Genomic DNA, 23,631 nt, shown 5'->3' with positions numbered 1-23,631 from the left:
TCACCCTGCCCTACTCAGACCTGGACGTACACCAGCACCTGAACTCCCCAAGTGAGGAGGGAGAGAGACTAATGAATTACACAGGGGAAAAAAAAGTGTGGTAGACAGGATAGGACTGGAAAGGAAAATGTGACGGATCGGGATTTTAAGAAGAGGTAAAGGCAAATAAGTGTTGGTTGTAGGGTTTTTTTAGTTACTTGTTTTCAATTATTTTGAAGTGTTTCCAAGGCTCCACATTATCAAAAGAGAGACCTCGATTAAGAACAAAGCAAGATCAGAAAGCAGTGTTTAAAAAAAAAAAAAGCGCAAATTAACTGACAGTTCATGCAGTGAATCACTGAGTTTGAAACAAACTCACCCACATCTCTTGATAAACTTCATTAACTGAAAAAATGATAGCGAAATGAATGCCATCCTGCGTGCATAATGCCTGTCTTCTGCTCGGATATCTAAACTGCAAGGACGTCTGAAACCTCCGAAGTTCCAAGATTCTCTCGGTTGTTTTGGAAGACAACGCAGCACACACGTGAGGCTCGCTTCCCAAGGGGACACAGGAGGCTGGCACACCGTCAAGAGGACTAACCTCCCAATTAAATACCAAACTGGGAAACAGTTTGTAGTCTGCAATAAGCTCCATTCATGGAAAATTGAATTTCTAGGACCAGCCACTGTGTCAACAAGAGAAGAGCAGGCAAAAGGGTTTTTAAACACTGACGTCTGTCAGACAGATGGCTGCAACAATTTATTCTCTGCTGGCGTTAGCTATCTTATCTTGCTGGTGCTTTTAAGGATGAGCTGCAGAGGATTTCAACAAAACAATGCAAAATTATTTCCAACAGTAGTAATGATAATTACTTTTGATATGTCCCTTTTTATCGCTAGATCTGGAAGTGCTCTAACAAAAGGTATGTAATATCACTGACACTGTAACAAGAAGTACAATCAACTGAAAGCTCCTATCTCACCTACTCCTGTATCTTTGTGGTCTTGGACTCACTTCATCTCACTGCAAGAAGTAAGGAGAGAGCAAGACAGCTCTCCCCCTTCCCGTGCAAGAGGTTGTTAATGTCTCTCTGCTGTGCCATGGCGAGAGCAAACTACCTTTTCCAGGTTACCCTTCCCTGCTAACCTGCCATCACCTCTCCATTTACCTTAAGCAACTACTTTCAAGCATGAAATCACCTTGCCCCACATCTGACTGAAGCCTGAAATTTTCCACAAGGAAGCACATAGTCCCACATGACTATGACAGCAGAGACTACTGATGAAAGCACTGAAATACATTTCCCCCCTTTCAACAACAGAAGCAGTCACCATTCACTGGCTGCTGTCCTGATGCATTTGAAGTGCATCAGGACCACTTTTAATTACCAGAAGTTCAAATTCTCTGACAAATCTCAGTACTGCTATGCTCCACATCCCTCTTCATTAGCCTTTAAGAATATGAAAAGTCCAAAGTGGCACAAGCATTTGCATGTCCTGTAAAACCAGTACCCTACTTAAAAATAAAAATACAATTAAAAAAACCCAACCAACCAAACAAAAAAACCACCCCAAAATCTCCACAAAAACCCCAAAACAACAACAAACAAAAAACCCCAAAGCTATCCTGGAATGCAGAAGTTCAAGTGGATCAGGGCACTGCACATACTAATAGAAATTTATGATGTGAATTAGGTTAGTCTACTAATGATCAATTTATTGTCTACACTTACTGGAGAATCTCATATTCATTCAGATAATCCTTTTATCCCCTACCACAACTAATTTCCTCTTGCAGAACACCATTAGAAAACAAGACACTAGTAAGTAAAAACCTATGATGTCTGGAGCCTACTTAAAGGACCTTCGTTTCCAGCGGGACTGCAAATAATTTCAGTAATGGGCCCTTTCAGAACACTTTTCATTACTTTCTTCATTTGTGAAGCTACTCAGGGGAATAGTTATTGCAATTTAGAGACCACAAGCCCAAGAAACAGAAATGAACCAACTTCTGAAGAAGCATTAATCAGTAGAAATCTGGCAGAAGTATACTTCAGAGCAACAGAAGGTACAATGCCAAATCTGTACTAGTTTCGTTCAAACTAATTGACTTCACCATAAAGCTGAAGAATTTAACAGGGCATCTCCACTATTTTATCCCGAAGAAAAGCAAAATGAAAGACTCTGTGTTTAGGCACCACTGGTTCTTCAGACTGCATAAGGACTCCTCCTGACCCCAGCTTCTAGCACGTACTGTCCTATTCTCAAGATGCTCTCAGAAATGCAAATACAATTTCTAACCAGAAAATGCTCCTTTGCAAGGAATATTAGAAATAGGTTCCTAAATGGTCAGTAGTTCAGTCTCTTAACTAGCTTCCCATAGGTCCTTAGTCACTTCAGCTTAAAATAGGAGTGTGCCCACAAAAGTGTGTGCGGCTAAAACTGGATCCATGTTTCATGCTCAGTGTAATTCCATTAAACCAGTTCCCCAGCCTCTGCAAAAAAATGCCTTTTGATAGGGGAAAGCCTAAAACCAAGAAGGCAGTTGTCTGAAAACACACTTTTCAAATAAATAAAACCAGCACCATCAAGGGAAGGAGAGAAGGTACTAAAAATTTGTAGAAACAGCCCACTGATCCCAGTATAATCGACAAATGAAAGCGTGATTCTCAGTACACATGGCACAGTTTGCATTGCAAAATGCTTTTTTGTACTACACTTAGCAGTTAACCTTACCTGGGTCACTCTCCATTGTATTATGCACCTCCCCACACAGATCCACTTCCCCTAACCTGGATAAATGACCCACTCTTCACACCCACAAGCCCTGCAACAAGAGTCCGTGGCAGGCAAATAGCTCCAAGCATTGCTACTGTGGCCGCGGAAATGGGGATATCTCCGCAAAAATGACAGGTATGAGATACTTTATTTCAAATCAAAACAATTTTAACAAAATCCTAAATGCAGGACTTGGTGAACAGATGCATACTCCGCAGTTCTGCCTTACCGTAAGCAACCAGAAGTGTTCTTGAAGACAGTTGTCCACTCGGCATCGCGAGGCTTGGAGTCCTCATTTGGCTCACTCTCCCAACCTGAATGGGGTATAATGACCTCATTGGTCAGCGTCTGCAGACCGTGGTTGATGATGACCATCTTCAGCGGCTCGTAGGAGGACAAGTTCCACAGGGTGCCTGCGGGAGAAACAGGGATTATTAAATAACAAGAGAATAACAACTACTTAAAATCTCTAGATTAAATAGAATCACTAGATTCACAGAGAATTGCTAGAAGGTTAATTCATAAAACTAAATGAAAGGTGAAACCACTCGATGAGATGCCAGACTAGCACACAGCTTAGGGAAAATTCCACAGTCGCTGCAACAGAAGCATTTCCAAAAGCAGGGAAGCACTTTTATCAAGACACGGATATTGCTGAAGTCATCAAGTCCTACAACAGAGTACATAAATGTGATGTGTTATTGGAGATTAATAGGATTTTTCTGCTATATACAAATTTTGGCACACTTGTAATTCTAGCTATGCCTCAAAAAGTAAAAATTCATCCAGTGCAGCAGGCAAGTATATCGAGCAAGTCTTAAAAACAGGGATGAATTTATAGAGGATCATTGGTCTTATGCTTATCCTCTGCGCAAGACAATATTTCATTCAAGACTCCTCTCTATTATTTACTTGCACATTCTCCTGTCACAGACAGTATCTGCGTTCAAATCACCTGGTGCCAACAAGCATATGATTCCTTGAGAAGCTGAGAACCAGAACTCCTCTGTCTTTCCATTTTTACCTCAATTACGAGCCAAAGGAGGCAGAAGTCAAACTTCAAAACAACGTAACGGAAGAACAGCCTTACAACTGTAAAAATACCCAGTCTCAGATAAACGACACGACTTCCCAGCAGACCCGTATCCCTGTCCCGATAGCTGGGGCTCCTCAGGTCAGGGCTAAACCAGGACACTGACTTCAGAGGTCACGTCTGCATAGGCCCAGCCTGCCAACATTTGAGAACTATCAGGAACAACACCTGGAGGGAGCCAGACGCACACTTTTGATCTCCAAGGAAAAGGATGAAGACCAGCAAAACTTCAGAGAGACCAAACGGAAAACCCAGATTCCCCAGAACACACAGGAGATCTTTCCTAAGTGGATACAATATTAACCTGAGGCTCCTGGTGCTACAGCAGCTGTGAATTCGTGCATATTACAGATTTGTAATTGTAGATACTCACCTTGTAGCACACATGTCTAAAGCCAAACACAAAAGAACCAAGGTGCAACCTTTTGTTTCAGCCCCTTTCAACCACTCCAAGCTCTAAACCCTACAATTTTCAAACTTGAAAAAAATGAGCGGAAAAAGATTTTGGTTCTATTGCTTTTGCCACGCGGTCCAGCAAGCACGTGGGCCTGCCGGACCCGTCAGCCCACGGCAAGCACGTGGGAGCCGGGGAGCCCGCGGCGGGAGCCCGCGGCGGGGCCACGACCCAGCGTGCCGCAGCGCCGGCGGTGCCACCGCACCCGCCTCCACGCCGGCGCCGGCAGCTCTCCCGTGGGAACCCTCCTTCACACTCAGCCTTCCGCTGCTACAAGCGGGAAGCGTCAAGTGCCAAGCGTCCCAGTTCAATACCGGTATCATCCATATAGGGTCATGGCAGGTGCCGGCTCAGGATGGGAATTCTGTCGCCGTTTGAGTAGTGACGGGCACTTACAGGATGACCTCAAGGGCTGGTGATTAGCAGAGCCTCCGAAGTCAAATGCTACGGCGTCTCCTACTCAAAGTGATCTTTACAAAACCCAGGCATCTGTTCAGACTTAGCAGGCCATATTAATTAGTTAATAAACTCTGAGGCAGACAACAGAATGAACACCATAATGTTTCTTTCAGTCTTTTTCTAAAACCATACAAAAACATTCCTTCTTTGGCCTAATTCCCTCGCTATTCATAGACAACACACTGCATGAGATTTTCATAACCTACTTTTTAGCTTTCAAACAAGACTGTATAGGTGAAATAGGAATTAATTTTCTCTGTGCACCCATTACAATAAATCACCCTTTGTCATTGCAAGACATCAGACACAATGGACAATACGGAAAAAAAACCAAAACCAAGCAGAAAAAGGTAATTGGCCCCATTATGTTGGGGAAGAAAGCCTTTACTTTTCATAACAAATTGGCTCAAAAACATACACCATACAAGAAACAAATGCAAGTCAATATTTATAATGAGACTAAAAACTGACTTATAAGCTACCCAATTAATTTTAAATACTTCACTAGGCAGTCTTTCTTTAGTTATTGCACACCAATTCCTTAAGTACATCAGACTGACTGATATAAAAATAATTACAATTAAATCCATAAATGCATTGCTGGCTCAGTACTTCAAAATTCAAGTGCAAAATCAGAACATCCAGCACTGAGCTAGATGTACAAATCCAGGAAATTATACAGGATAATCATCTCTGGAGCAAAGCTAGATTCAAACGGAGAACAGTGGGTGCAGAATACCCTGGTTCTGGAGGGTTATGTCAGGGCTCCCTCGCAGGAACATAAATGGAGCATTCGGTATTTGCAGTGGTCAAAACAACAATATTAGGAAAAGATGGCATCAACTGAGGAACGTAGTACAGCGTTCGTAAGGATCCTGCATTTCTGTTCTTTCTAGACTGCAAAATACTGCAGCTGGAAACAACGGGGAGATTCTAAATCATCTGCATGGGGAAGAGCTAAGTTTTAAAATCTGAGAGCCGTTCATATTTAAGAGCCCTTTCCTTAAGTGCACATACTACTTTTGCACCTGAAATGAGATTCTGCCTTTTCCTCTTTCCTGGAGGAGTGACATAATGTGTTATGCGTAGTGTGAAACTACAAAGGCAAATTTCACTGCTTAAGAATGAGGCAGACATATACTTAAAAAGCCAAAAACACCTGTAAAATTTCCAAAAATTTCCTCTAACAGTACAGGATTGTACAAAAGTTTTCCAGTGCTCAAATCTTTTGCTTCTTTTAAGACTTAGAGATTTGTGTCTAGATTTCAATACCTTCAACCCCAATGTGTAAAATAAAGTCCTCACCTCCAAACTCCCTCTTCTCCTATATCTCATTCACCGGTAGTTATTTCAAGGACTAAATGCAACTGGGATTCAACAGCATTCTAAGCGGATTGCAACACTGAAAACAGCACAAGCCTGCCAATCTACCACACACGAGGCAGCTTTGCTGATGCTAGAGACCCCACCCAGACCGACAGAACTACCTGCCCCTGCGGAAGCATCTCAAACATACTCATCCAGAAGGTTCATTAAGAGGATGAAGGCAATTTATGCAATGAACCACTTCGGGCAAACACATTTTGACTCAGTCTCATTGAGTGGCTACCAGACAACAGGGACCAAAGTTAGACGGAACGCCTTTCCTCCATCCTCTCTGAAGAAAAAACCCAACAGTTTAGAAGTTTTTCAATTTCTCATCTGCCTCCCATCTCCCAGATGTTTCATAGAAAACACCAACAAACTGTGAAGGAGAATAAAACACAGTCCTACTATATTAAAAAACAAAAAGGCACAAAGTTCTTCAAATTATACAAAAATGTCAAGCCACTTAAATTTATAATATTCTCCTTGATGGCTGCGTAGGGAAAACCAAAAGAATCCCTCTGTTGTACAGCATTCAGTGAAGGAAAATGTGCAGCACTTAACAGAAGGGTAGCCCAAGATAAACAGTGATGGGGGAATTTTGTGGTTCCAAAGGCAGAGAAAAAAAAATTCAGATTCGAGGTTGACTTCATTGGGAAAATATTCCACAAGATGGGATACAGAACATAAACAGTGACAATACATTTTTCTTATTCAAAATTATGAAACGAAGAGGTCTAAATCCCAGCATCCTTTCAGCTCTTGAGAAAACAAATTCCATGGAAAAGACACTGAGAGTGGAAGCCACAGAAACTTGAAAAAAAAGTGAACAAATTCAGATCAGACTGTAGGTTTTAGCAGTGTGAGAGAAAACCTGAGTTTTAAAAAAAAAAAAAAAAAAAATGAAGTCCCTGTAAGTTCGACGTCCATCTTTAAAAATCATTCCCTGTCTCTATTAGCATAACACACTAATGATCTAACAAGCCGGAGACACCGTTTTTAAAACTCTTAAGTTTAATCAATTCAAACAAATAGCACTCGAGAGAAAACAAGTCACTAACACAGCAGTATAAGGGAAATGAAGTTATCTAAATTTCCCATGCGCTTTCACTACAGTTATTGGCCTTTTTGACCACAGTGCATGAATTTTAGGACTAGAGAAAGAAGATGAACTATTGCTTTTCAGAATATGATCACAATCATGATCAATCTTTAATTTATTCATAAATACTATTTGTAATATACTTATATTTTTCTAACTACAACCATTACCTCTACTCTTTCAGCATGTGAAGCAGGGATAATACCTACAAGTTTTTATCTCAAAAGTACTGATTATTGTAAAAATATGTTAAAAGTTACTACGAACACAGCTATATGATTTACGTAATATTAAAAAGGATTAGGGCTACAGCCATAATTTCCTAAATCTCCATGTCCTTGGAGCTGTGACAAGATTTCTAAAGGAACTGTGGCAGAACACATGCTGTTGTCTTCAGAAAGCCAAGGGAAATCTTTTCCTGCTGTGCTTGCTTACTTGCAAAAATCCAACGTCACCAAGAAATTAGATGAAGAAGCTGCTTAATTCTGTATCTATGGTCCATACTAAAACATTTAGCATTTGGGAAAATAAAGTGCTCTGCATTACGTTCACCGAGGACCTCGTCGCGTGTTGGTCCCGTGTGCATGTGTGTGACAGACCTGTGTCTTTCTACGTCCCGAAGATGGGAGCTGTGCTTCGTCAAGTGAAGTAGTGGTCAAGTTTAGAACCTCAGCATGAACGACTGTGCCACGGAATACACCATGCCAAGAGACCTTCTTCTGACAAGTTTTCTAACAGAAAACGGAAGGAGTAAGCTCATCTGTAATCAGAAAGTTCAAGACAGCATGGTACTTCAAAGAGAAGTTAGTGTCTGATCTGCTGACAGGATCTTAGCATACATAAATGCCCAGAAGGCGTAAATTCTGAGCAAGCTGATCAATCTGCAAATTTCTATTATAGTATTAGATCAAAATATTTCCTCCGCAGAGCACTTAGAAGGTCAGTCATTTTTCAATTAAAACCAGTTTGGCAACATACAGCATGAGGGAAATCACGTTCTGCACCACTTAAAGTCAGTGCAATGTCGTTAAACAACAAAATTACTTTCAATGTTCTCACAAAGAACAAAATTATTCATTAAAGCTACCAAGTTCTGATTGCTTTTCAAAGAATGTAATAGAATTTTGGTCTTGCATATCTGATGGGAACATTTGCTCCGCAAAAAAACCCCTTATCACTCAAGATAAAACTTTTGCAGCTTTCCCAATCAGAACAGATTTAATTCCTTATCATCTGAATCCTCATTTCTCTCTGTTTCTCAAGAAAATGATCCACTGAAAGTTCAGTAGTACAGTTCCAAGACCAGAAAGCTAGAAAGGGGTGCAAGGAAGAAATCTGTGGAATATTTCTCACCACAAGTCTACTCGTGATTTACTTATGGACACTAAATCCAGCTTTTCTCAGTGCAGTAGAGGGAAGACATTTTGTAACTCCACGCTTCAAAAAGAAAGAAATCTGTCGTGTTTTATGATTGTATCTTGAGTTTTGACGGTATTTTTACATGCCTCATGTATCTGTCTTACCTTGAGGGACATCATGTTTTAGTGCCATTTGCAGATATATCGAGAACATCTGGTAAAGCAGATATGGCATTAACCCAGAGACAGTTTTCAAATTCTGCTAAAACCAGCGCTATCTGAAAGAAAAAAGCTACAGACTTGCTTATTCTGGCAGTAGTGTTGTATCAGTATACTCAGCCTGCTTCCAAAATTGCACGTCAACACGTTTGTCTAACTTGCGTTCCCCAAAACATATATTCTGGGAAGCAGTCAAGCGAACACTCGTGACACATCAAGTCTCGCTCATTCAGCGCTGAGCGTCACACGTCCGATTCCTCCCTCATGCTCCCCTGCCGCGGCATCTACCTCTTCTGTGTTTTTAACATATTGGTGCAGCTTCCTTCCCACTCCATTAACCCGCTGACCAGACCCAGCTGGCTGGCCTGGTTCATGCTGTTCTGGACAGCTGCGGCTGCCGCGTCAGACCACCAAGTTAATGAGAGGCCACGGAGCTGTACTGAAGCCAAGGACTGACTCTCAAATTAGATGAGAATGATGCGCTCTCTTGCCAGAAAGCACCCTCTCCAGCTGCAAATAATGTGTCGTCCTGCATGCTCCCATGTACCTCCTGTCCTGCACAGAGAAGCAAAACTTCAAGACTGGAAGTGCTCTGAAATTTCAACATCTGATTTACTTCAATTTCTTTAAATTACTGATTATTTTATCATTCATCCACATCTGGGATGACCAGCTGACGATGACTACTCAGCTTTCAAAAAGCAGCCAGTATTGAGTTAAAGAAATATTAAACCACAGAAGAGTCAATGTGTCATACCGAACTTGAACTTGCAGCCTGTTAAAAGAAATAAACAAGCAAACCCTGTGTGCTCTTCTTTTTTTTTTTTTTTGCATTGCTGCAGAGGTCCCCAGAGACTTCACTCCAGACAGAATGAGAAACTTTCATGGCAAAGTTAGACTTTGGGGTTAGACTTTGGGTTCTCACTAGGGAAAAGTACCCGGATAGGGAGTCAAGATTCCTACCACAAAAACATCAGAATTGTGATCTGAATTTTGGAGGCTGCAAAACACAGTCCTTTTGTAGCAGCCCTGGCTGAACGCTCCCTTTGCACTTCAAGCTAGCTCTTGTTTCTCCCTGCTGACTTCTGGAGCTCATTTTTCGAATGGACAATTCCACATTATCAGCCGAGGCTTTGAACACTGACTGCAAGTACACCAGCATCAGGCACAGAGGCATTGCTGGAATACTCTTCTCTTCTACACTGATGCTTGAATGTCTCGCACCGGATCTGGTGATATCATTTCAGAAGTGGAATGAAATTATTCCTGGTTAGGTGGAGATTAAATGCACATCATCTGTTGCTGGACATCTGTTTAGGTTAATGCCCTCGGTATTCCTAGTGTTTCTCAGTAAGGGGAAATGAAGAACTTTAAATAGCAAAAAACCAAAGTGGAATAAAAATACTACATTTAATTAGCAGGAGCTACTGTCAAATAAAATGCATTTGAACTGTGAAACTAATTAATCAACTGGAAATCAAAGCAATCGCCATTTAGAGCGAAAAGGAAAAACATCCAGTTTGTTTTTGCCATCTCAAAAGTGACTGATTACCACTTAGGATTACAATGACATTCCTTCAGAGTAAATTATAGACTGGCTTCTCCCTTCTTGAACCTAAAGAAATAAATTCAGCCCTTCTCAGCACTCCAGAAATGAGTTTTGAGTAAACTAGAACAGTAAACAGATATTCTTTATTAAAAAACAAAAATTAAGTCAGCCATCATACTAAATGAGTGCAACAAATGGAAAATAAATACTACCTGCAGAGTTTCCATGTTAAGAGACAAAGCACAGGCAGCAATCAAAGCACAGCCAGCACATACTACTTAGAGGTTCTCTGACAAGACAGACAGCTCTCCCTTACCACCTCACTGGAAAAGGACTGCAAAAATATCCCTGCTAGTTTCTACACTGTGTTTTTAGACCTGGTTTGCTAAATATCCTATAATGGCTGGGGAAGAACAGTTGGAACACCCAAGGCCACTGTTCATCTCAGAGAATTATGATTACCAGTAAAACCTTGGGAGAGCTGCTATGATTTTTTTGAGGCGATTACAGAATTATGATGTTTACTTCTAATGGCTTAATCCATGTTTGCAACAGGGTCTGCCTGGGGAATCTAACACTGACAAGGTAGCTAAACAGTTTCAGCCCTGGATCCATTTTCGCATTCACAAAACTTTCTGAAAAATTCTGTTCTGGCACCGAAATTCATTGCAACTGCCCCGATCTCCATCCAAACATCCCCTGCTGCTTCTGAGAAGAGAAAGGGAAATCCATTTCACTCCTCATGAGTTATGGGAGACTGAAGAACAATATATTTCTCCTTAGTTTAAGAGCTGACATACTTTTCCACCCTCTTCCACTTAATGGCTGAACTTAGAAACTTGGCATATACTTTATTACTCTTTTTGGACAATGTCCAAGACTAAGTTCAAATAAAAAACAGGTTGAATTATGGAGTTATAAGTGATTGAATACTCCCTGCAAAGTGTGCACAAACTCAGTAACTTCAAAATGTAATTCTCCCTTTTCTGATTATTGCAACAAGCAAACCCTGTGTCCAGAGCATCTCGACAGCAGACTCTACACTCCTTGAAATCTGAGTTTTCCAGCCCAGAAGTGCTGCAGCTTTATATACAGCCTCAGAGTCCCCAGCACCGGGGGGCTGGAAGTGTTTCTGAGGAGACTGACTGTTCCATCAATATGAAGTAGTGGGGACATGGCAGCAGGATTGTTTTGTAAGAGATTAACAAGGAAAGTTTTAGATTAGCATATCTTACCTCGTGATTATAACACGCTGAGGGCAAGTGCACTACAAATTACCTGCCAGTGAAGTTGCTATAACTCATTTAAGCTTCGGTAAGCCAACCACGCGCACTCGCACACTACATCCAAGAAGCATCATTCATCCCTCAGCAGCCAGGGAAACCCGAGCGTGCTACATGCACAGATGATCGCGATTTCCTCCCGAAGGGCACGTTTGCCTCGGGCTTTCTCACACCACAAACGTGGTGCAGCTAAAGAAACAGCTGCAGCCAGCCATCTAAATTCTCCTTCGATGCTCCGATCTCCAGAAATTCTTGTTCCTGAAGCTGAAAGGACTCCTCTAAAGGATAATTCATCAAAGAAACTACAGACACTGACCTGTAATTAGCTCTCTGACTTCCATGTCATTTGTTTTTCGCAATAGTCTGATCAATGCGGGGATCCCATCACAGTTCTTTATAGCCACCTTGTTTTCGTTATCCTTCCCATAGGAGATGTTTCTGAGCGCCCCACAGGCTTTACGGTGGACCTCCGGCTTTGGGTGGTCAAGAAGGCCCACCAAGATAGGTATCCCTTTAAGGTGCCTCACGTCCTTTTTGATTTTATCATTCTCGTAGCACAAGTGCTGCAGGTAGGCTGCGGCGTTAGACTTGACGGGATCAATAGGGTGGCTGAGCATGGCAATCACTTCAGGGAGGTCAGGGTCCCTCCACCTGGGGTCCTTACGAATGCTGTCAATGGAGGGGGAGCGCTTCCCCAGACGGTCAATACTCGCCATGCTTCCTCTCTCCGGCTGTGCCAGCGGTGCTGCGTAGCCACCGTGAAGGTAAGGTATCCTCTCTTCAACCATCTCTGTCTCGATGGGGTCATCGTAGCCCCTGTAAGAAGCAACAGTCCCAAAAGAAAGGGGGGGGGGGGGGGGGGACGGGACAAAGAAAAAAAAAAGCACATTTAAACACTCTGTACCTCTGAGTTAGCATGGAGATTTCAGCTACGAGCAAACCTTTTAATACTGCAAACATCATTAGAGGCAGCGTATTTACACTTTCAAATAATTTATTTGTAGTAACTTGAAAATTAACCATGGCCAAGTACTCAGCAGTGATGGGACTACAGCACAGCATTTGTTTGGCTAGCAACGAAAACGATGACAGGAACTGCAAGTCATCAAACAGATTGCTTTCGTTTTGGTCACTTAGCAAAACAATTATGATAGAGCTGGATTACATTTAGCAGGAAACACTGAGCTTTGTTAATGCTGCTACTTCTGCAACAAACCAAAACTCTAATTAAAGGCATTTGAGGCCTGGGCAGAGACCACAGACACTTTTCAGCGAGTCTGAGAAGTTCCACTACACTTCCATGCTGATGCTCCGCAAGTACACTGAATTAATCAATACACATGACAATGTCAAAGATGATGGAAAACCCAAGTCCTGAATCCAAGCATGGAACAAAAGTCTACCTGGTACAGAATCATTTGGAATACAGGTAAGAGGCTGACGGTCAAGAGACCTGGGTCCAGCTTTTAAGACCGGAGTAATTTGCTGGACATCCAAAACAAGTCCTGTACTTTCTTCCAGATCAGCAACTAACCTGGATGTTAGACACTCTTGAGATCACCTACAGCGCTAGAATGAATGGCACCCATCTTGTTGTGCCATAATCCACTCTCTGTAACTGCAGTAAGGTCAGTCATGGCCAGCTAACGTGCCTACTTGGACATTACTGTCCTAGCCCGCACAAAGGGCAAAGCTAGTCAACACAGTTGAAAATATTCTAACACAGTGCATTCTCACACTACAATTGCCCATATTCTTTAAGGAAAAAAAAAAATAATCAGTATTTGACAAATACTTCCTTTTCTTTAAGAACCACCGCTGCGACTATGATCTCTAACCTTCAGAAAAAGATCCCCCCCCCCTACAACTAGCTGCTAAAGACAGAACATTTCTGCAAGAGATTTGTAAGGAAAGACATTTACAGCTCCAGAATTTGTTTTTGAGATTCACCGATATGCTTCGTCCCTTATTCAGAGTGACACCTTTCATCCGCCGCACACGCGCAGTTCGTGCAGGGGAGCGCCAGCGGACGCGCGGCGCACCCGCCCGCGAGACAGGAGCTACGCCCTTGGGAGAAGTACAAAAGGAGATCTGAAGCTCGCGCACAGTGACCCCCTGGGCACCAATTCTTCAATTTTATGTGTGAAAAAGCCCCCAGGGCGATAAGGGGCCTTGCACCTGACAGTGGGGAGCTCCCCCGAACGCCTTCAGCTTTGCAACGCGTCCTCTCTCGGGCTCTGCCCCGGAGGCTCAGGCCAGCTCGCTAACCCGGCTGAGGAGGACGAAGGGCTGAGGTGACCCACTGGGGAGAGGAATCGAAACGCCAATTAATCCCACTGTTTTAAACCTCAAGTCTAGAAGATTCTTCTTCTTCGTCCTCCCTTCCCTCTAATACTACTCTTGATAGATGTCAACATAAACTGACTTTTATGTTTTTTTTAAAACAGCAGCTGCTTTTTGCCATACTGTTTTTTCCTGGACAGATTATCTACTATCTCAATATTGTAGTTACCTCAGTCAAGCAAACAGTTTTAATTGCTACCAAACGATTCTTAAAAACTTTCATTTTAAGCACTGACTGATGTTAGCGAACGATTTACGTTGTGCTGAAGGAAGTATAGACCATTAGAACTCGGAAAGAAAATGGAGCTTGCTGTTATCCTAAAGGGACTGCTAATTAAACTAGACTCCGAGGAGAAGAGCAACCGGAGGTGGAGACTGAATTTAGTCTTGTACAATTAACGCTTTTAATGTTAAAAGTGCCTCTACCGACTTTAAGTTGCTTTAATTGCTGTTCTAAACCATAAACTGAATGAAAGGATAAAAACGGGCCAGTATTCAGAATGAGTCTGAAGAAATCCTTTTATCAATGCAGTTATTTGTGTATGTATAATTCAGTACTTGCTCTACGCAGTAATTTACAATGTCTGGAGAGCCGCTGTATTTTCTGCTACAGAACAAAGCTGTTTCCATCATTCCAAGAAGAAAGTAACAACATTGAAAAGATTTACTTTTGTGCATATACGCAGGGCAGAAGTAATAACAAACCCCCTTAACTACTCCTCAAACAAAATTCTGCTTTTACATATGCAAATTTGGGACAATCAGCATTAAAACTACAACAAAAACTCATTTCTCAAACTCATCCTTATGTTAAATTCTTATTGACTGCATAAAGGAAAAGTAGCAGGAGATTAGTTTTAATAATTGCCCTCTGCACAGCTGTTGCTTGCTTGACTTGGTAACTCGCAATCCAGCACGCCTCAGCCCTGTGAGATAACTGCACACCACCTCAATTACACCTGCACGATTAAGTTTCTCTCTTCTTCTCATCCATGCAAATACACAAAGATAATTATTGTCTTGGGATGCAGTTTGTTTGCATTATTTCCACGAAGCCTTCCAAACAGAACCACGCAGATGGGCCCATCTTCCTCCTGCTGTATCCTCGCCCCTGTGCCACATAAAGCTCCTTGGTTTCATTACATTGGCCCAAAATAAAACTTCAGAGTTAGGACTTTAGATTGCAGCGCTGCCATGACAGCAGAGAGCACCACGTAACTCCTGTACCAACAATACTAACTTTTTTTTAATTGTCAACCGCTAGTTGTTAAACATGAATGTGAATACTTGAAGTAAAGAATCGGTCACTAAAAAAAAAGGAAGAAAGGAAGGTCACATCTCAACTTGCTACTTATTCTAACAAAGCTTTTTTTTTTTTAAAAAAAAAAAAGTGGGTTTTCTTCTATTGTGTTACAAATCTGCTGATGCGCCAGGGACAGCCAGTAGGCTTTGGTGACGCCTCTCGGCCGGAGGCCCCAGGACACAGAGCTGGGGCGGGACAGGACGTGGGAAGACGCCGAGTGTTGCGTGCTGCGGGGCAGAGGCTGCCTTCCCGAGCGCCGTGGGCACGGAGAGCTGCGGGAGCTTTCAGGCGAGTCACGCAGGCGGCGGTGCGGACGGCAGCACAGAGCCCACCAGCTACGGCTCCGTGGCGAAGCGGCGACCGCGGCGCACGCTGCCGGCCCCGTCCCCGCGGCAGAAGCGACGCATCCTCAAGGAAGCCGGCCCTGCACCACAAGTGACTTCTAACAACTGCCGGCATTTTCACACAGTCCCGTTCTTACATGAACCGTTCGCCTGTAACTCTGCTCCTGCCAACCCCTGACTCCGCCGGACGGTCTCCTTAGCGGAAAAACAGGATTGCACGCCTGCCACGACCATTTTGGTACACAAAGACAGCTACTTCGAAGCAAGACGGGGTCTCAAGTATTTGCAGAGAAAGGATGAAGACAAGAAACGCTATTGCTGAAACAAGCCCACGCAGGTCGGAGCCAGCACACCTCTGCAGGGTGACGCAGCCTCAAGAGCCGCTGGGTAACGCGCCAGTAACAAAACCCCATGACTGCCTGGCAGCAAAGATAACACCTGGACACCTGACCCTTCCAGACCCTGAATAATTGCCTAGAGACTCCGAGACCCTGGTGTGAACTTAAGGGCTGCACAAGGAAGCTCAGTGAAGGCAAGTACCACACTAATTCAGATTCATGTGGCCTAAATACAGTGATCAAGTCTGGAGAAGGTTTAAAAAAAAAAAAAAAAAAAGACGAAAAATAAAAAACCCACGAAACAACCCACACTGTAATTAAAGGAAGGGAATCCTGAGGTATTTAAAATCATAGAATCATAGAATTGTTTAGGTTGGAAAAGACCTTCAAGATCACCCAGTCCAACCAGTAACCTACACTACCAAGTCTACTCTAAGCCAACCAAGGGTAGACCAGACTGAACCATGTCCCCAAGTGCCACCTCTGCCCGTTTTTTGAACCCCTCCAGGGATGGGGACTCCCCCACCTCTCTGGGCAGCCTGTTCCAATGCTTGATCACCCTTTCTGTGAAGAAAATTTTCCTAATTTCCAACCTAAACCTCCCCTGACGCAGCTTGAGCCCATTTCCTCTCGTCCTATTGCTAACTACGTGGGAGCAGAGCCCAACACCCACCTCCCTGCCCCCTCCTGTCAGGCAGTTGCAGAGAGCGATCAGGTCTCCCCTCAGCCTCCTCTTCTCCAGGCTGAACACCCCCAGCTCCCCCAGCCGCTCCCCACCAGCCCTGTGCTCCAGACCCTGCCCCAGATCCGCTGCCCTTCTCTGGACACGCTCCAGCACCCCAATGTCCTTCTTGTGCTGAGGGGCCCAAAACTGGACACAGCATTCCAGGTGCGGCCTCACCAGCGCCGAGCACAGGGGCACAATCACCTCCCTGCTCCTGCTGGCCACACTGTTCCTGATAGAGCTTCCCTTGTAAAACATCAGCTCTGCCGTTGCTTCGAAGGCATCGAAGCAGACATCGAAGGCAAGCTGTTTACCAGAACAGATCACCGCAGAGGAGCGAAGCAAGTGCTCAGGCAGCAGCACGCAGAACCGCCGCCAGGCCCTCGCCTGCCCCGGCAGACGGAGATCCCCGCTCCCCGCGAGGGCCTGGCCCAGGCCGAGTCCCATCGCCCTCTTAACGGGGGCGCGGGGGCCAGAGCGGCGCAGCGAGGCAGAGCGCGAGGAAGTCAAAAGCAAGCGTCTGCCAGGGAGTCAACGCGCACCCAGCTTCTGAAGACAAATGAGCAACATCAGCAACACATTTACACACAGAGAGTAAAGAAATCATCCTTCCGAGTGGGACTCGGGGGGCCAAGTGCCATTTTTCACTTTCACACCCGCTACGTCGGCAAGGCAAGCCACTTGACGCAGAAGGAGGACCGAGGAGAGCTGCAGCGATTCAGTCGTCTGCGCTCAGGAGGCCAAGAGCCCTTCGCTCTCGGGACTGAAGAGGTCTGGTCGCATGCCAGAGTTACTGCCTACAAGCATCTTGCCTTCCATCTGTTTGCAGCAAGGCAGCAGAGTTTTCAGGATGCTGTGGGTCTCGCTCATCACCTGTCTCAGGGGATTGATCGAAAGGCATTCTAGCACAGACAAAAACTGGGAGAGAGCTTGTGGATTTATCATCTTCCTTGTGGCTTCAACACAGGCACATTTGAGTAAACAGGTGAAGGATTTACCAATTTAATCCTCAACAATTTATAGCAGTGTTACATTCATCACAGTTTGCAGCTGGTGTCCGCTTAGGATAAAAGACCAGGAAGGCTTGGGATTTCAGTAGGGAACTTTGTGCCAAACATTGAACAGAAAAGCCAAAGACTTTGCAGAACGAGGTCCTACTTTTGCCAGCCTCTGCTCCCCGACAGGAGGATGCCCAAGACGACTCAAAACCGGAGTGAGTTCTCTGCCAAGATGAGCCTGAGTTATGGGCCACGTGGTTAAAACACCAAAATGCCCTTGACTGGAACCACCTAAACGCCGCTAACGGATGAGATGACCCAGGTTGCTGCCTGCCACATAAAACTCAGCTGTACGTCAGTCTTCTGCTACCAGAAGATCAAACAACTGAGATCAAATTCACTCTAAGAAGGAGCCTCAGAAAAAACCCAAATCTTTCCCACACTGACCGCATTTTTTTGCTTCACCCCGTTCTGCCAGGCATGTCCACACGCTCCTGCCCCGAACCGGAGAACATCCCAGTGGTGCCTGCATCCTGGCACTACCCCTGCGGTCGGTCATTAAGCCACAGAGGCCGACCTCCAGGAACAGGGATCTCCCCAGCCTCAAGGATGCCTGCACGGCTGCTGCTGTGAGACCGCTCTTGCAACGGGGGAAGGTGGGCCACAAGCGCTGACTGAAGGTTTATTCTACAAATATAAGCCTTTATATTCTAGATTGAAAAAAGACACCAGAAGCAGAATGTGACTAACATGAGCATAATACCAACATTCTCGTACTGTCTGTACATCACTGTAACGCCAGGTCTCTCTTGCTTCTGTTATTTAATCTAAAATCTGGCTGTTTCCTGGTAATAAGAACTGGGACCATGAAGTGACCACCAAATATAGTCTCAGTCTCTTAGATCAGGCTTCTGTCGTAGAAAATTCAACAGCAGAAAACTGTTTTGTTGTTGATTTAGTCAACATAAAAAAATTCGTATCCTGTCTAGTCTGGAATAGTAATACTGGCAATATCTGCTCCAAAGTTTTTAGTGAAAAAGAAGTCCCATGAATGCTAGCACAAGTGCAAACTCTAGTGATCCATTCTGGACAGAAATTATCAGAGGCAAGAAACGAGAAGTTGAACAGAAGATAATTTTAAAAAATAAGATGGATTATGACTTGCTCTTTTTTCCTGCTCATTTCTGGTAGCTTCAATCCAATGATTGAAAAATAGACAAATAACAGTAGGGATGGTTTTCGTAAGTGAAAAGTACTCAGTACTTCCTGCCTCTCCTTCAAAAAGAACTGTATATAAAACACCTAGCAACACCGTCAGACTACATATTTTTGAAGACTATAATAAAAACCCTCCAAGTTTAATAAAGGCAACCTACAAGTGAAGGGAAAAAGGGTATAAAGCCAATTAAAGATGTGTAAATACCTGCGCAAGTAAATTTGAGTAATGTTAAATCAGCATTACACACCCCAAAAGCCTTTCTCTCACCCTCATTTATTATGCAATCTGACCTAAACCAAACCAGAGCACATGCTGAGGAAAGGAACATTAAGTGCCAGGTATTCTTCTTGCAGAAAATAATGTATCTTACAGCAGAGACTCACTACAAAAGAAAACAAGAAACAAACCCAGCCACAAGCACCGAAGGGCCAATGGAGGGAATATTGGCCTTTGTGCGCTTATCTGCATTTGTAGATGTTTGTGAGGAGGCACGCTTTTCCCCAATTTAAAATGAAATATAAGCAGCTTGAAATGAGGCTGGTGATGACAGAAGGAAAGCACAATAGATATTTATCTCTGCGATCAAACGGAGCAGGCGAGGGAAGCAAAGAACAATCTGTACTTGTAATCCCCTTGCCCAGGATCCCCTCCAGACACAGCTGGGCTGCCGCCCTATGGCACAGCGGGCGAGACCCACTCCCCCGGATTCAGAGGAGAAGCCTCCGCTCAGTCCTCTCAGAGCAGCGTCGAAACCAGGAACCGGCAGCAGGGATCCTTATTCTACCTTTAAACGATTAACAAATGAGGGCAGCACTTACTGGGAGGAGAATGCGAGAATAACTTAAGTTTCCGCAGCGAGTTAGCCAGCAGAAGAATTCCGTTTGTGACATGAAGATGCTCAAGCTGAAAGTTGGTGTGATGCAGAAAAGCTTCTAACAGTGTCGTCGTTATACCTACTCTACACGTACAAACTTTTTGAAATCAAAAGTGCCATCGATTTACCACATTCATTTAATCATTTTCACAAGGAATAACTTATTTTAAAAAAACCTAGAGGAATAATCAAGTAGTAATTACCCTCATCTAGCACAAAGCGCTATTTGTAGTCTTTAGTTTCTTGCAGATCAGTAGCATATCTGAAATGCAGGTTTATTGAATTGTTCAAGTATTTCTTTGAAATGTCATAAAGTAACTACTTACAAAGAGGCCCTCATACAATCTTCTTATGTTCTCACCAGCTAAAGTTTGCTGCCACAGTCAGGCTAATTACTTGTCAAAGCCTCTTGATCATAGTAAATACGGAAAAAACCTCTCAACAAAAGAAACGTAAAACAAAAACTGTGAATTGGTCCTATCCAAACTGCAAAGAGCAATAAATCAAAGGCATGTTTAAAAAAAAACCCCAAACAAACAAAGAAAACAAAAAACCTAAAAAACTTTAAAAATGCAAATGGTAGTTTCTAAGAATACATTTAATTATTCATCATGCATACAGTTTGAAAAATGTCAATAAAAATTTAAAAGCACTGCTGCCTGACTGTTTTTAATGAGAACTGTAAACTTGCTTAGATGCAGGGGAGCACCAGCTACAGTCTGATAGACTGATCAGTATTTTGGCACCCACTGGCTGCAGGTATTCCCTTGAGCCCCATAAAACGCTGATGTGGTTCCACTGGCTGGTAAGCTTGCAAGATCAAAGACGTCACAAGGGACTCGAAGGGGGTTCTGGGAGATATGCCTTAATACTTTTTTTCTCTTTTTTTAAATATAGATGACAATTTGCAGCTGCTTGATTCCATTTAGCCTCAAAATGAACTTCCAGAAATGTGAAGGAAGACAGAGCTACGAAAGTATGAATGAAGCCACGAACGACGTAACATCTCCAAGTAGGAGCGCTCCAAGACGAGCAAAAAGGCATACCCAAGCCCCACCGACAACTACTGCTGACGAGTGAAGCCTTTGGGCAGAAGCATGAAGGCTAAAGACCATCTACACAGAGGCAGGTGGGTTCCAGACTCTCTTTACAGCTGTGGAACCGACTCAAAAGGAAAATAATGAGAACTAAATCCATATCAAAACATGAATCATGAGGATATGACTTCATGCAGGCACATGCAAAAGTTTGTACACTGCTTAGACAACAAAGTATACAAGTTTTTCAGGTTTATACTCAGAAGATGACTTTCAGCTGAGTAACAAGACTCTCTTCCCAAGCTTGTTTTGTTTGGTTGGTTTGTTTGATGTTTTGGTGTTTTTTTTCTTCTCTAAATGCAAGACCTGATAGCTGTGAGCCCAGCATAAGCAACTAAGATCAGAAAATATGGCATGAAATAGAATATCCATTGGAAAGGGGACTGAACCAGAAGTAATTTGTGACCGGTCACTTTACTTACATTAAGTGCAACACAAATACTCTTATCTCCCCTTTATATAGGCACAGGACAAAATAATGATCTGGTCTTACAAAATGTTGAAGTACTTCAGTGAGGTTCAGCACAACCTGGTCACGCAGCCGAGGGTGTGTGGTTATCACAGGACCGGGAGCTGAGGTTGTCCAACACCTCACAAGACAGCTTTTACATAACAAGGCATCAGCTCCTCTGCAACCCCAGCCAGCTGTGCAGAATTGCTGTCTGGCAGATGCGCACACAACCAGACCTGTCAGAAGCCTCACAGATTACAAATCCCTCTTCTCACCTTGATAGTGTGGGATGGCTCTGGGACGACACGATGCAGTCACAACTCTTTTTTTAGGAAGAGGGGAAAAAAAAGCAACTTGCCCTCTTCTAGAAGATGGTCTCTCTCTTTCTAAATTCAACCTAAACTAAGCAGCCCAGAAACACAGTGAAAGGGTTCTTGAGCACTACCCTCACTCCTTTCTGTATTTTGTGTGCATTTTGCAGTCATTTATGGTCTAAAGAAATGATGGGTTCTACCTGTTTTTCTGTCAAGCAATTCCAGAACGTACCAGACCGTTAGGAGTTCAAATGTACATGTTCAACTGAGCAAAACAGCTGCAGATTAGCATTGTAAAAAAAACAAATGGGTTTTACCTTCCTTTGTGAGGTCTTCCTCTCTCTGGCACACCCGCAGATGTCCTCCGGTTCACAGTGGAGTAATCAGGATCCAGTTCGTATCCTTCATCATCTACTCCAAGGCTGCGGTTATCATCCTCCAGTCCATAGGGCTCTGGCTGGAAGCGTTCTGGCTGGGAGCGGTTCAAGTCAACATTGCTACCCACCGGCACCTGAGGCTGGGCCACAGGACCGTAGTTATCCCTTCTGCTTGGCAAAGTGAAGCTACCGTCATCTGGCCTGTAACTGTTTCCTGGCACGTAGGCGTAGCGAGGACGGTAGTTGACACCACGAGACAAGCTGCCATAGTTATCGGATAGATCTCCGTAACCATCATGACCGATATAAGGGCGATACTGGCCTTCGTGGCTGTCAGGGTAAGAATCGTTGTAGCTGTTGTAAGATCTGGTTAACGTGGAAGATGCTTGTGGTGTGATGTACCGCTCCCCGTTCTTCATGTACCTTCTGTCTATTGAATCTGTGTAGCTGCCCATGGGAGACGAGCCGTCCATTGACGGCAGGCCATCAGGCCCAAGTGGCACCTGACGCACTGTTCTAGTGGTGACTGTTTTGACCATTTTGGTAACCTGTGAAGAAGTAGCAAATAAATAGGTTAATTTTCTCCTTGCTGCACCACGTGATGAGACATACATGGAGTTAGAACAGTAAAATGGGGAGAGGGCATCACAAAGCACACTACAGTGACACACCTGTTGAACGGAAGCACCGATGTACTCATGAGTTCACCTATTACGTTTAGGATTTAATAGTGGGAAAATATTTCTATAAAAAGCTGAAAAGACAGGTCATAGAGCCAGTTAAGTGCACTCTGGGGCTCTTACTACCAAATCAAAACCACTGCAGCCATGTGACAGCGGGGGGAAGCAGTGCTAAGTCTTCACGCCAGTTCAAATTTGCCCAAAATGTTTTCAGGAGGCATCTTTCCTAGGGCAGACTTTATGATGTTGAGGAGCCACAGCCTGTCCTCCCACAATTGGCATAAATACCACATCCCATTCTCTAGTTTGACAGAAATACAGTTATATGCTCCTGCCTGATACGTACCACTGCGTAACTTCACGGAGCTCAAATTTGGCAGCAATATTTAGGAAATTATGATCTCAAACAGAAAGGTTTCGAGCTTCTAGCTTTTAGACAGCACAACTACTTTCTCTTTTAAGATATGCTTACATCCGACCATCACCATACAAGCCCAACAGGTAGTTGGTGTCATTCCACTATGTTGGTGACATTATTTGGCAATAACAAACACTAACGCCACACTGCTTTTGCAACTGCAACTACCCTAAACATACTGGGCTAGACAAGCTTGCTTAAAACATTAAAGAAAAATCTGTACAGAAGTACGCCTTTATCTTTTCTTCCCATAAATCACATCTCATTTCAACACAGATAGAATTAGACTATTTCACATAAATGACAAAAACTGGAAACGGTAAGTGTCCAGAGGGCACTTGTGTTCAGGGTTTCTTGCTAAGGGTTAAGAACAAGGACACCTCAGGAGTTTCCAAGAACGTTCCACCTTCGTGGGAAAGGTCCGGTAATCTGCGTAGGACAGTGCCAGACAAAAACCACTACTATTTACAAACTAGCAAAGGATCTTCTGTTTTGGTTGGTATCTGGGG

General features: G+C 43.6%; 1 protein-coding gene across 2 annotated transcripts in view; it reads right to left on the bottom strand.

Moving 5' to 3' along the window:
• ARVCF (ARVCF delta catenin family member) overlaps window positions 1-23,631 on the bottom strand; it is a 171,274-nt gene that overhangs the window by 63,655 nt on the left and 83,988 nt on the right. For both annotated transcript variants that reach the window (XM_075719249.1, XM_075719248.1), the window contains exons 3-5: window positions 21,965-22,572; window positions 11,959-12,458; window positions 2,990-3,173 (exon numbers count right to left, since the gene is read on the bottom strand). In XM_075719249.1, coding sequence (XP_075575364.1) covers window positions 2,990-3,173; window positions 11,959-12,458; window positions 21,965-22,572 — 1,292 coding nt within the window. The remainder of the gene's footprint in view (window positions 1-2,989; window positions 3,174-11,958; window positions 12,459-21,964; window positions 22,573-23,631) is intronic.

Source organism: Pelecanus crispus, chromosome 11, assembly GCF_030463565.1.
Source record: "Pelecanus crispus isolate bPelCri1 chromosome 11, bPelCri1.pri, whole genome shotgun sequence".
NCBI classification, from domain to species: domain Eukaryota; kingdom Metazoa; phylum Chordata; class Aves; order Pelecaniformes; family Pelecanidae; genus Pelecanus; species Pelecanus crispus.
This window is presented reverse-complemented; position numbering and strand designations above follow the sequence as displayed.